Consider the following 13463-nt stretch of genomic DNA (forward strand, 5'->3'; position numbering starts at 1 on the left):
AAAGAAATGACAGAACAATTAAACACATACTTTGGTTCTGTCTTCACAAAGGAGGACACAAATAACCTCCCAGAAATGTTAGGAAACCAAGGGTCTAATGAGAGGGAGGAACTGAAGGAAATCAGTATTTGTAAAAAAAAAAGTGCTGGGGAAATTATTGGGACTAAAGGCTGACAGATCCCTAGGGCCTGATAATCTACATCCCAGAGTATTAAAGGAAGTGGCCCTGGAAATATTGGATGCATTGGTGGTCATCTTCCAAAATCCTGTAGACTCTGGAGCAGTTCCTACAGGTTGGAGGGTGACAAATGTAACCCCACTATTTAAAAAAGGAGGGAGAGAAAAAGCAGGGAATTACAAACCAGTTAGCTTTACATCAGTAGTGGGGAAAATGCTACAATCTGTTATAAAGGATGTGATAGCAGAACACCTGGAAAGCATAAATGCAATTGGTCAAAGTCCGCATGGGTTTACGAAAGGAAAATCATGCTTAACAAATCTACTGGAGTTTCTTTGAGAATGTAACTAGTAGAATAGATAAGGGAGAACCAGTGGATGTGGTGTATTTGGATTTTCAGAAGGCTTTTGATAAGGTTCCACATAAGAGGTTAATGTACAAAAAAAGCACATGGGATTGGGGGTAATATACTGGCATGGATTGAGAATTGGTTGACAAACAGGAAACAGAGAGTCGGAATAAACTGGTCTTTTTCTGGGTGGCAGGCAGCGACTAGCGGGGTACCGCAGGGATCAGTGCTTGGCCCCAGCTAGCCACGATTAATGACTTGGGTGAGGGAACTAAATGGTACATTTTCAAGTTTGCAGACGACACAAAGCTGGGGGGGGGGGGGGGGGGGGTGCGGGAGGAGAGCGAGAATGTAAGCTGTGAGGAGGGTGCAAAGAGGCTCCAATGTGATTTGGACAAGTTGAGTGAGTGGGCAAATACATGGCAGATGCGGTATAACGTGGATGAATGTGAAGTTATCCACTTTGGTTGTAAAAACAGAAAGGCAGATTATTATCTGAATGGTGATAAATTGGGAAAGGGGGAGGTGCAACAAGATCTGGGTGTCCTTGTACACTAGTCACTGAAAGCAAGCATTCAGGTGCAGCAAGCAGATCGGAAGGCGAATGGTATGTTGGCCTTCATTGCAAGAGGATTTGAGTACAGGAACAAGGATGTCTTACTGCTATTATACAGGGCCTTGGTGAGACCACATCTGGAGTATTGTGTGCAGTTTTGGTCTCCTTATCTGAGGAAGGATGTTCTTGCCATGGAGGGAGTGCAAATAAGATTTACTAGGCTGATTCCTGGGATGGCACGATTGACGTATGAGTAGAGATTGGGTTAACTAAGCCTATATTCACCAGAGTTTACAAGAATGAGAGGGGATCTCATAGAAACTTATAAAATTCGAACAGGGTTAGGATGTTCCCGATGGCTGGGAAGTCCAGAACCAGGGATCACAGTTTCAGGATACGGGGTATGCCATTTAGAACCGAGATGAAAAATTTCTTCACTCAGAGGGTGGTGAACCTGTGGAATTCTCTGCAGAAGGCAGTGGAGGTCAAGTCATTAAATATATTCGAGAAGGAGATAGATATATTTCTAATGGCCAAAGGGATCAAGGGATATGGGGACAAAATGGGAACAGGGTACTGAATTAGACAATCAGCCATGATCTTTTTGAATGGTGGAGCAGACCCAAGGGGCCGAATGGCCGCCTCCTGCTTCTGTCTTCTATGTTTGTATGTCTGTGCCTGTTCTATGAACAAGCTCTCCAGTTAGTTCCACTACCCTACTCTTTCCCTGTGGCCTTGAAAATTTCTCTTTTTTGAGGACTTATCCAATTCCCTTTGGAAAGCTGCTATTGCACCTACTTTCACCTCCCTTTCAACCAGTGAATTTTTTTTTTTAAAGCCTTAATAGAGATATTGCTCCTGTAGTGTGTCTGGTTTTTCTTTTTTGAGTGTACGTGCCTCAACTAAGCTCAACAGCTGTCAGCGTTGGGACAGTTGAACTTGGGGGCAGAGTACGAGGAGCCACAGCTGCTGCCTTCTAACCCCACCACTCTGGCGCAGCATGTTGAAGCACTCGTGAAGCTAGTCCTCAAGTAAGACATTGGTTGGGATTTTGGACCTCAATGAAACATTGAACATGTAAACCAAGTCTATATAGATTAAAAAAGAGGAATCAATTAGCTATTTACTAAATTGTTACAAAAATCAAAATCAGTGTTAGTGAAAACCACAGGACTTCATCAGTCTCTTCTAGGCAAACCGATGAGTTATACAGAGAGAGGCAGATGTTCAAGTTCATTTTGATGAGGCTTTTATTTATTGAGACATGCTAGATGTATTGCTGACCGGGAGTTAAATATTAGGGCAACTGATAATTGCTTCTGTAGCTGTCTACTTCCTAGTAGCTAGATTATTGAACTGTCAGGTGATCGTGTCGTTCACATGCTTCAGAGATTTCAAGCTCAAACAGATGGAATTTATTTTTAAATAGACTTTTTATTTTAGTTTCATGTCACACAGCTAAAGGCAATATAAGAGGATGTTCACTTTTCAAGCCCTAGTATTTTTGGACCAAGGAAGCTCAAACCCATGCTTACAGTTCAATGAATTGAGTTAGTTCCTCTTTCCAGAAGTCTGCAACACAAAGCCTGAATGATCAGACTAAGTTCTTGGGGTTCTGTCGTGCACAGTGAATTTACAATGTTTCTATGTGAGTTTAAAATTGAACTTTATTGGAGACCATTTTTTGTAATTTGTGTGCTTGGATTCAGTTGTCAGAGTCAAAGGGCCTGGAATCCTTTTAAAGTGCTGAGTGTTATGTTCACATTTTATCTTTGCAAAGACAGAAGCTTAAGTTTATTGGATTTTGATAAGTATGATTTTTTTCCCCCTAAAAAAACACTTAAAATTACAATAGGAATTGACCCATATGAATATTCATGGGAACATCCCAAACAGTTATTGGTGACATTTAGATTTAATTGTTTAGATACAATTTCATTCGGTTAGCATTCAGGGTTTATTATAGAAATTAGCTTAATGGATCAATTAATAGTCTTTTGTTAGTTTCCTGTCCTTCCCCGCCTCCATTCTTTCAAGTTGTTGACTCTTGTTGTGGTAAGATTCCATAAGCAGCAATTCCTCTGCGTCTAATTTTGGCACCATTTTCAAGCTGGACCTGTGTATGGTCGCACGGAATAGTAGAATGTAGGTTCACTCCCCATCTTAGTTATGATCCTGACCATGGCTGCATTCTGAGGTGTACTAAACAGAGAGGGAACCATCTCCATGTTTAACTCCTGTACCTCTTGCAGTCTGTTCAGAGTGATATTGATGGAGGCCTCCCATAATGCTGTTGGGTAGGGAGTTTGATCCAGTGACAAATAAGCAATGGTGAAATATGTCCAAGTCAGTATGGTATGTGATTTGGAGGTGATAGCATTTGCTGCCTTTGCTTTTCTACAAATGGAAGTTGCGGATTTGGGAGATGCTACAATAAAAGCCTTGGTGAGTTGCTGCAGTGCATTCTGTTGATAGTACAAACTGCAGCAACAGTAAGCTGGTTGTGGTGCTGATCAAGCGGACTATTTCCTGTCCTCTTGGCTTGCCTCTACTCATACAACTGGGTTTCTATTTGCTGCCCATCTGCTTGCGTGGCATTTTGGGTTCAGTGCTGTCATTTCTCCTCTAGCTTTCCTGTGAGACCAAATTAAGTTGGCCCAGCACTCACTGAGCTGATTCACGTGTGGAACATAAACGTTTAAACAAGCTTTCAGTCCTATTGTTTCTCCCATTTCTTGAGGGCAAGTGCATGAAGTTCATTTTGAAACTGTCTAACTTTGTTACTGCAGCGGCATCGCAATTGCTGAATAGCAGCAATAAAAATCAGTTTCTCTCTGTCCCCTCCCAAAATAAATGTTATGTGACCAGTAAATAAATTGAAGGCTATAATTTTGTAGTGGAGTTTAGATGAACACACCTCTCAACTTAGCCCTTGCATTCAGTTACAGACAAACCCACCCCTTCTATTTTTATTGTGGGTATGCTGTCAGTGGCCATGTTGGTAGCATTCTTGCCTATGACTGACAAGGTTCCAGGTTCAAGTTCCACTCCGGGGCTTGTGCACAAATGTCAAGGCTGACTGTCCAGTGCAGTACTGAGGGAGCGCTGCACTGTCAGAGGTACTGTCTTTCGGATGAGATATCAAACCAAGGCCCCCTCTCCCTGGTCTGGTCTTTTGCAATTTCAAAGAAGAGCAGGGGAGTTATCCTCAGTGTCCTGGCCAATATTTATCCCTCAATCGACATAACAAAACACAGATTATCTGGTCATGATCACATTACTGTTTGTGGGGGTTTGCTGTGTGCTTACTGGCTGCTGTATTTCCTGCATTACAACAGTGGTTACACTTCAAAAAATTACTTCATTGACTGTAAAGCGTTTTGAGATGTCTGGCGGAGATGAAAGGCGCTATATAAATGCAAGTCTTTCTTTCAACAGCAGTGATAAGCATCTCATTCTTTTCTTGCAATTTCCCCTTTGATGAAGGGCAGGCTATTGTACTGTGTGACGTACAATTGCCCATTGCAGTGAAATCCATAGCAATCATCTTTGTGGCCCAGTTGGGCAAAAGATTGCGAAGGAGCTGGTGTCTTAGCAGAGACTCTTGATTCATGCTTGTTTCCTGCAAGAAAACTTAAAATGAGCTTTGTTAGTCACTGTATTAAGTTTGCATGAACAGCAAATATATTTGGCACCACATTGTTGATTTGAAGTTTTCATATTTTTAACAAAAGCAAGAAAACATTTTAGCAACAAATATGCTTGAAACAATCTCTAATATCATAACATCATTGAAGCCTCTGTGGTGCGTAAATAAAGTCTTTGCAGGACATTTTGAGTGGCTTTTAACTGGTGCTTGATTTGCTTAAACTTGGACAGCAGCTCTTTTAAACTGGTTGCTTTCTTCCCAGTGTTAATCTGGCTCTTTTATCCTGGTGTTGGAATTGTAAATTAATCGTGATTCCATGAGCAGGTTAAGGGAGCTGGATTTAGCAGTCTAAATGTGCAGATATGACTCGGGCACATTCCAGAATTCATTGCAAAGGAACACCATTGTGAACATGGCTTTTGCTGTCACAGCATTGCCTGAGATTCAAACAATTTGGTGGTGAGCTCCAGGCTTGAGATATCTCTATTTCATGAATTTGTTTTTTTTTCCTGCTCCTCTGCCATTGTGAAGATGTTGACTTTGCTGTGAGTTAGGCACATGGGAGCAGAATGCCCTCTGGCACCATGCCCAAGTATCCATTATTCATGTGCCTTGATGTTGAGTGTTGGCAGGTTACCATGGCTCCTAAACAGAGCCTCGTGATCTATTGTTTTTGATTGTGTATGCAAAAGTCAGAGGTAAGCCCAATGCAAATACGTGTTTTGAGAACTTGAACACTTGTTTGTTCCCCTACTTTATTGAATGAGTGTGTGAAGAAAAATTAATGTAATGCTCTTTTCTTTCCTTTTCCAGAACAGTTCGTGTGTGGATTAAGAGGGAGAGTGGGCAGTACTGGCCAAGTGTTTATCACTCAATGTCATGTAAGTGTGTTTTCCATCAAAATCTGAACACGAGGATGCCTCTGGCAATAGTCAGTCTGCGTATTAACTGACATGAAATAAGAATTAAAGTTATACTTCTGGAATAACTCAGAAAATCTTATTTGCTCTTCCCCCTACTCCAACAACACTCCTCTTCCAACTCCTGTGCACTCATTTCCTTCATAAGAGACATCTCCTTTTGCAACCTTGCTAATCTGTCCCCAGTTCCTGACCATTCAACTGCTTCTCAGTTCAGTGCTCACTGACCTTTTAACAGGTGTTGTTTTTCCTTCTTCAAAACTGTCGCTATCATCCCCACCTAAAAACAAACTCGACTGCAAATCATAAAATCTTGCAGCACAGGAGGAGGCCATTTGGCCCATTGTGTCTGTGCCGACTCTTTAAAACAGCTATCCAATTAGTCCCACCTCCCCATCATCCCTCGTTCCCTCCTGCTATTAGTCCATCACAGTCCTCTTTACCGACAGGTCTTTGAACATGTTGTAGAAATCCAGATCATCTGGAGTTTTAAGTACAAATTGATGGGTGACTCATAGCCAGTGTCTGTAATGTGAGTAAATCAACAGGTTGCATCAAAAAAGGCGTAGGAACTGCTGACATTGGAGGCACTGAGAATTATCAGACATGCCATATTACATCTGGATACAATATAGTACTATAGCTGAGAGAATTAATTATTTATTTCCCCTGGATATCTATGAAGTGTAAATTCTTCAGTCTGATCATAATAAGCGACTTAATCCCAAAGAGGTGTACTTCACAGCAGGTACTGTGATGAATTGAAACTTTCTCAACTTTGGTTGTTGTCTGCTTTACCCTCGCTCCTTGTATCAGCAGAACTGAGCACTCTTATTTGTAGCTTATCTGTGGCATAAATTCTAAATCAAAGGGAAGAGGGAAAATTAAAAGGAGTGATCAGCCTTTGACTGTAGTGTAGACTGAGAATGAACTATGGCATCGTTAACTGATCAGACGTTTGCCCGGGCTCCTTCAGTGTGGTATTCCACGCACCAGATTGGCAGTTGGATTGAAGCCATAAAGTTCAGTTGCAGATCATTTGTTTTATTTTTAGTTTGTTGCAAATTTAGCTTTGTGCAGTACATTACACCAGTGCACTCTGCAGTGGGTAGCATGCATATTCCTGGCAGTGGCTCTTCTATGCAACTTGCCATCTTCTGATCTGTTGGGGAGAGGTGCAGAGTAAGGACATGGTGAAGTTGCACTGGAAAGGTTGTGAAAGCAGACTTGTAACTGCTCTCCAATGAGATGCTGAGAAATGGGCATGTGTATGATTTTGGGTGAGGACAAGATCACTTGGTTTCAAGTCGCCCATTTTCAAGTACAGGTCCGATTTCCAAAATCCAGCATCCTTGGAACCGAGACCGCGCCGAATTCCGTATTTTCCCAGATTTTGGACAATGAAATCAGTAGTCTATCCTAGGCCAAAACAATGAATGAGATACCTGTGCATGAAATAAAGTATGAAAAAGAATAAATAATGCATTGATGAATGAATTGATGTAAAGTATCCTTGCCTGAAGGAGTTTCAGTGGTTCAGAATTTTCATTCAGTAACTTAAACTGTCACAAAAAAATATCTCGCTGCAACTGTCAAATACCATCTGCAGGTGGTTTAAACATTTAAATACTGTACTAAGGTTATGTTCAGTGAGTGCAAAAGTGACCACAGGTTCACTGATGAACTGGCTTGACCAGCTTAGTTGTTCTTTAATCTTGCTTCTAGAGGGCCCTGTTCTACAAAATGGGTTTTTGACTATTTTCAAAAAATGTCGGTTTTCGGACAATTCCTTCTTTTGGGCAGTCGTATTTTGGATATCGCACCTGTAGTATGCTGATGTGAAGAAGTACTGCTTGGATGGGGTGCAGGTGTTCAAATTTATTGTACTTCAGTACTAATCACTATGTTCAGGAGAGGAGAAAAATGGAACATGTTGCCTGGTCATTTGTTTATAATCAGATAGAATAAAAGTTTCACTGTTGGTTACTTGCATTATAAATTTATATTAAAACCTTCGGATAAAAAGTAGTTATTTAGGATAATTGAAAAATATACTTTCTGCAATGTATCGAATTGGCTGTCATCATCGATCAAACTTTGGAGTAGCAAATGAAATGTTATAAAAGTTCACTATTTCAAACTAATGCTTGCTAAGTAGAATATGCATGTTAGACTCTTGGATGCTGGTTTAAATACGTGTAACTTCTATAGTATTGCGATATTTATGTTGACGCTCAAGTGCCCTGTTTAATTTTGCACTCTGCCTTGTTCAGGGTTTTCCACATGTGAACTTTACAATGTGCTTGTTACACAAACACTGCAGTTCATAGAATCATATAGCACACAGAAGGAAGCCATTTTGCCTGTCGTGCCTGTGCTGACTCTTTGAAGAGATATCCAATTTGTCCCACTTCCCTTGCTCTTTCCCCATAGCTCTTGACATTTCTCCTTTTTAAGTATTTATTCAGTTCCCTTTTGCAAGTTATTAATCTGCTTCCACCACCCTTTCAGGCAGTACTTTCCAAATCATAACTCGCTGTGTTTTTTTAAAATAAAGTCTCCTATGGCTTTTTTGTCAAAGTTAACTGAGGATCATAAGAGGTAAATATTGTAATTGCCTTAGTACTACGGGATCTCAAGCTGTGGGATAACAATCCTGCTGCTCTACAGCAATTTGAAGAGTGTGCCATTAGCTTTTTGGCAGACAGGGGTTTTTTCTATTATTTCAGCTGTACCTGGCCCAAGATATAGTTTTAGACATGCAAAAAAGTGGTTCAGACAAGACTAAACTTCAATTGATTTTCCATAACTCTTCTTTCCAAATAATATAAATTGTTCTAAATGTGAACATCCAGTATTTATCGGAACATATTGCATCAACTTTATTGTGCAATTACAATATACAGTCCAGTCTTCTATTGCTAAATTGACAATCAATTACTGCAGCCTCGAACTCCTGCTTGTTTTTAACAGTGTGACCCTGAGAAAGTAACTTGTTAGTTGGTGGATTAGGCCATGTGTGTTTTACTCAGTGAGTTCCGGTGTATGTTTTACCGTTATATTATGCGTTACTTATTGGAGAGAAGAAAAATTGGCAAAGGTTGCTACTTCCGATTACTGTTGAGTACCTCCTACCCTCTTTGCCAAAAATCCAGCTGTGAGCATTTTGGACAAGAACAGAATTGTGCCCATGGGTGATCAACTTCTTTGATTGAACAGACTGGACACTTGCTGCCCAAGCTCTCTTGTAGAATGGCTGCTTGGGTCAGGTGTGGCCACCTCAAAAGGAGTAACCAGCCTGAGGATAGGATGTATGAGAGGGGAAAATTCACAGGGGGAAATGTGCACATCATGTTTCCAAGTGTTTTTGTCTTTTTGGGACCCATTGATTCAGAAAAGTAGCTCCAGATTAGGTGTGTCTTTGATAATGTAGAAGAGAATGTAATGCGTAACATACCAAGTTTGATTTGTGTCAGCGAAGAGTGTCTCTCAGAGCAGTGCCCAAGTATGTATGTGATCTGTGCACTATGATGAAAGCAAGGGGAAAATGGAGAAGGGGAGAAAAAGAGAATGAAAAGAAATGTGAAATCCTCTGCTGTACTGAACTGAAGGCGCAGTGTGAATTTTCTTCTCACAGTGGGAACTTACTTGCATTATGAAATTGGGAAGGTTGAGTGGCGCATATATTTAGTGAAGTTCATACACAGAGCACAGCTGACTCTTCTCCCACTGCAGATGTGCTGATCACTAAAAAGAGCGATGTCCTCTGCTGTCTTCACTCACTGACATGTAAATGTTTGTGCAGTAAGCCACCAAAGATTAAGATTGTCTTTATAAACAAGAAATGCTGGAACCAGTCAGCAGGTCTGGCCGCATCTGTGAAAAGAGAAGCAGAGTTAATGTTTCGGGTCAGTGACCCTTCATCGGAACTGACAAATATTAGAAAAGTCACAGGTTATAAGCAAGTGAGGTGGGGGTGGGGCAAGAGATAACAAAGGAGGTCTAGATTGGACCAGGCCACATAGCTGACCAAAAGGTCACGGAGCAAAGGCAAACAATATGTTAATGGTGTGTTGAAAGACAAAGCATTAGTACAGATTAGGTGTTAATACACTGAATATTGAACAGCAGCAAGTGCAAACCTGAAAAAAAACGGTGGGTAAGCAAACTGAACAAACTAAGATGAAATGAAATAAATGCAAAAAAAAGATTGTAAAAAATGTAAAAAAAAATTTTTTTTAAAAGGAAGAAAAAAATAACTAAAAATGAAAGTAAAATGGGGGGCTGTCATGCTCTGAAATTATTGAACTCAATGTTCAGTCCGGCAGGCTGTAGTGTGCCTAATCGCTAGATGAGATGCTGTTCCTCGAGCTTGCGTTGATGTTCACTGGAACACTGCAGCAATCCCAGGACAGAGATATGAGCAGGGGGGGAGTATTGAAATGGCAAGCAACCGGAAGCTCAGGGTCCTGCTTGCGGACTGAGCGAGGATGTTCCCCAAAGCAGTCACCCAGTCTGCGCTTGGTCTCCCCAATATAGAGGAGACCACACTGTGAGCAGCGAATACAGTATACTACATTGAAAGAAGTACAAGTAAATCGCTGCTTCACCTGAAAGGAGTGTTTGGGGCCTGGGATAGTGAGGAGAGAGGAGGTAAATGGGCAGGGTATTACACCTCCTGCGATTGCAGGGGAAGGTGCCATGGGACGGGGACGAGGTGGCGGGGGTAATGGAGGAGTGGACCAGGGTGTCGCGGAGGGAACGATCCCTTCGGAATGCTGACAGGGGAAGGGAGGGGAAGATGCGTTTGGTAGTGGCATCACGCTGGAGGTGGCGGAAATGGCGGAGGATGATCCTTTGGATATGGAGGCTGATGGGGTGGAAAGTGAAGACAAGGGGAACCCTGTCACGGTTCTGGGAGGGAGGGGAAGGGGTGAGGGTAGAGGTGCGGGGAATGGGCCGGACACGGTTGAGGGCCCTGTCAACCACAGTGGGGGGAAATCCTCGGTTGAGGAAAAAGGAGGTCAAATGCAGTCAAAAACCTCCTTTTTCCTCAACCGAGGATTTCCCCCCACTGTGGTTGACAGGGCCCTCAACCGTGTCCGGCCCATTCCCCGCACCTCTACCCTCACCCCTTCCCCTCCCTCCCAGAACCGTGACAGGGTTCCCCTTGTCTTCACTTTCCACCCCATCAGCCTCCATATCCAAAGGATCATCCTCCGCCATTTCCGCCACCTCCAGCGTGATGCCACTACCAGTCGCATCTTCCCCTCCCTTCCCCTGTCAGCATTCCGAAGGGATCGTTCCCTCCGCGACACCCTGGTCCACTCCTCCATTACCCCCGCCACCTCGTCCCCGTCCCATGGCACCTTCCCCTGCAATCGCAGGAGGTGTAATACCCTGCCCATTTACCTCCTCTCTCCTCACTATCCCAGGCCCCAAACACTCCTTTCAGGTGAAGCAGCGATTTACTTGTACTTCTTTCAATGTAGTATACTGTATTCGCTGCTCACAGTGTGGTCTCCTCTATATTGGGGAGACCAAGCGCAGACTGGGTGACTGCTTTGGGGAACATCCCCGTTCAGTCCGCAAGCAGGACCCTGAGCTTCCGGTTGCTTGAATACTCCCCCCCCCTGCTCTCATGCTCACATCTCTGTCCTGGGATTGCTGCAGTGTTCCAGTGAACATCAACGTAAGCTCGAGGAACAGCATCTCATCTAGCGATTAGGCACACTACAGCCTGCCGGACTGAACATTGAGTTCAATAATTTCAGAGCATGACAGCCCCCCATTTTACTTTCATTTTTAGTTATTTTTTTTTTTAACATTTTTTTTTACATTTTTTACAATTTTTTTTTGCATTTATTTCATTTCATCTTAATTTGTTCAGTTTGCTTACCCACCGTTTTTTTTTTCAGGTTTGCACTTGCTGCTGTTCCATATTCAGTGTATTAACACCTAATCTGTACTAATGCTTTGTCTTTCAACACACCATTAACATATTGTTTGCCTTTGCTCCGTGACCTTTTGGTCAGCTATGTGGCCTGGTCCAATCTAGACCTCCTTTGTTATCTCTTGCCCCACCCCCACCTCACTTGCTTATAACCTGTGACTTTTCTAATATTTGTCAGTTCCGATGAAGGGTCACTGACCCGAAACGTTAACTCTGCTTCTCTTTTCACAGATGCTGCCAGACCTGCTGAGTGGTTCCAGCATTTCTTGTTTTTATTTCAGATTTCCAGTATCTGCAGTATTTGCTTTTATTTAAGATTGTCTTTATAACGGCTTACTGTTTCTTTGGGGCTTTGCACCATCTGGATTTGTACTGTTGTCTGTGCCCATCTCTGACAGCATGAGACCAACCTTTCCAGGTGGCTACACTAACAGACCAGAGTTAAATTTGCCTATTTATGCTGCCTTTTGGTGTTGCCCTTCCACCAGCAATTCCTGATGGCAGAAATGCAGTCAAAAACCAGCATCTTTGTTGAAATCCAAGATTCAGATTTCTTGCAGAGATGTCCATTTAGGGAATGGGTTACTGTGCTCAGAGCAGCTTTAGGCACGCTTACGGTGGTCAAAACAGATCCCTTGATTTTTTTTTTATGAAGGGTCAAGTTTCTGATTGGTTGGTATCAGACAACCAACAGGTTTCATGAAGTAAAAGCAGCCACTTGGAACACTTTGTTATGAGGGTGCTGTTTTTGTCCCACATGATGCTGTGGGATTCTGCTTCTTTTGATGTCTTTCCATCCATCTTGCAACCTAAATTTCAAAACTGAGATTGATAGATTTTTACAAAAGCAAAATACTGCAGATGCTGGAAATCTGAAACAAAAACAGAAAATGCTGGAAGTACTGAGCAGGTCAGGCAGCATCTGTGGAGAGAAAAATAGTTAATGTTTCAGGTCTGTGATCTTTCATCACACAGACCTGAAATGTTAACTCTTTCTCCATTGATAGAATTTTATTGGGCAAGTGTATTAAGGGATATAGAATCAAGGTGGATAAATGGAGTTGAGGCGCAGATCAGCCATGAGCTAATTGAATGACAGAACAGTCTCGAGGTGCTGTCCGGTCTACTCCTGTTCCTGTGTTCTAAACAACAGTTGGTCAGTGTACTGTACCCTCAGGACTCCTGAAACGTTTTTGATGCACCTTCACTGCCACAAAAATTGCAGTAGTATTTTGGTTATGCTAATTCTTATATTACATTTTTCCAACTCTTAAGAGAAGTAGTTGCTGCACGGAGACTGAGGTTTGAGGTTTTAAACACCAGGCCAGGGTCTGTACAAAGAGGCATTTCAGTGTTTATACTCAAATTACAATATGCTTGAAATTTCTTTGTGGGTGAAGGAATGTTATCTATGGTATCTTTGCAATATTGCTTGTGGCAGGGTTTGAGAGCATTAGCCAAGCCTTGCCAGAAATTGTGTGCTTTCCTGTGTTAAATTGTTAGAGTATGCAGCTAAACGAGGAGTGAGAAATCATGTTAGCTGCTTGGTATTGCAAAGGACTCGGTGTGGTTATTGTGTCACATAATTATATATGTTGACGTTTGGGAGAAGAGTAATTGAGTGTACACTGTTTAATTAATCTAAACCTATAAATTTATTGCATTGTCCAATTTTATTTCAAGTATTAACATCTCAGTCGACAAATTGTTTCCTTTTTATTGAATGTGTTATGGAACTTCATGGAACTATATTGCATTGCAAAGTAGAAAAGTTTAAAATATGAATTAAAACACAGTGGCTTTTGACATGCTCAAGATGTTCATGTCGACTTATCCAGCATTACAGTGAGCATTTTTC

The 13463-nt window shown here is 42.0% G+C and overlaps 1 protein-coding gene across 2 annotated transcripts in view; it reads left to right on the plus strand.

Annotated features, from left to right (window-relative positions):
* wdfy2 (WD repeat and FYVE domain containing 2) overlaps positions 1-13463 on the plus strand; it is a 57535-nt gene that overhangs the window by 8825 nt on the left and 35247 nt on the right. For both annotated transcript variants that reach the window (XM_068040338.1, XM_068040339.1), the window contains one exon: positions 5546-5613. In XM_068040338.1, coding sequence (XP_067896439.1) covers positions 5546-5613 — 68 coding nt within the window. The remainder of the gene's footprint in view (positions 1-5545; positions 5614-13463) is intronic.

Source organism: Heterodontus francisci, chromosome 10 (assembly GCF_036365525.1).
Source record: "Heterodontus francisci isolate sHetFra1 chromosome 10, sHetFra1.hap1, whole genome shotgun sequence".
In the NCBI taxonomy this organism is placed as follows: domain Eukaryota; kingdom Metazoa; phylum Chordata; class Chondrichthyes; order Heterodontiformes; family Heterodontidae; genus Heterodontus; species Heterodontus francisci.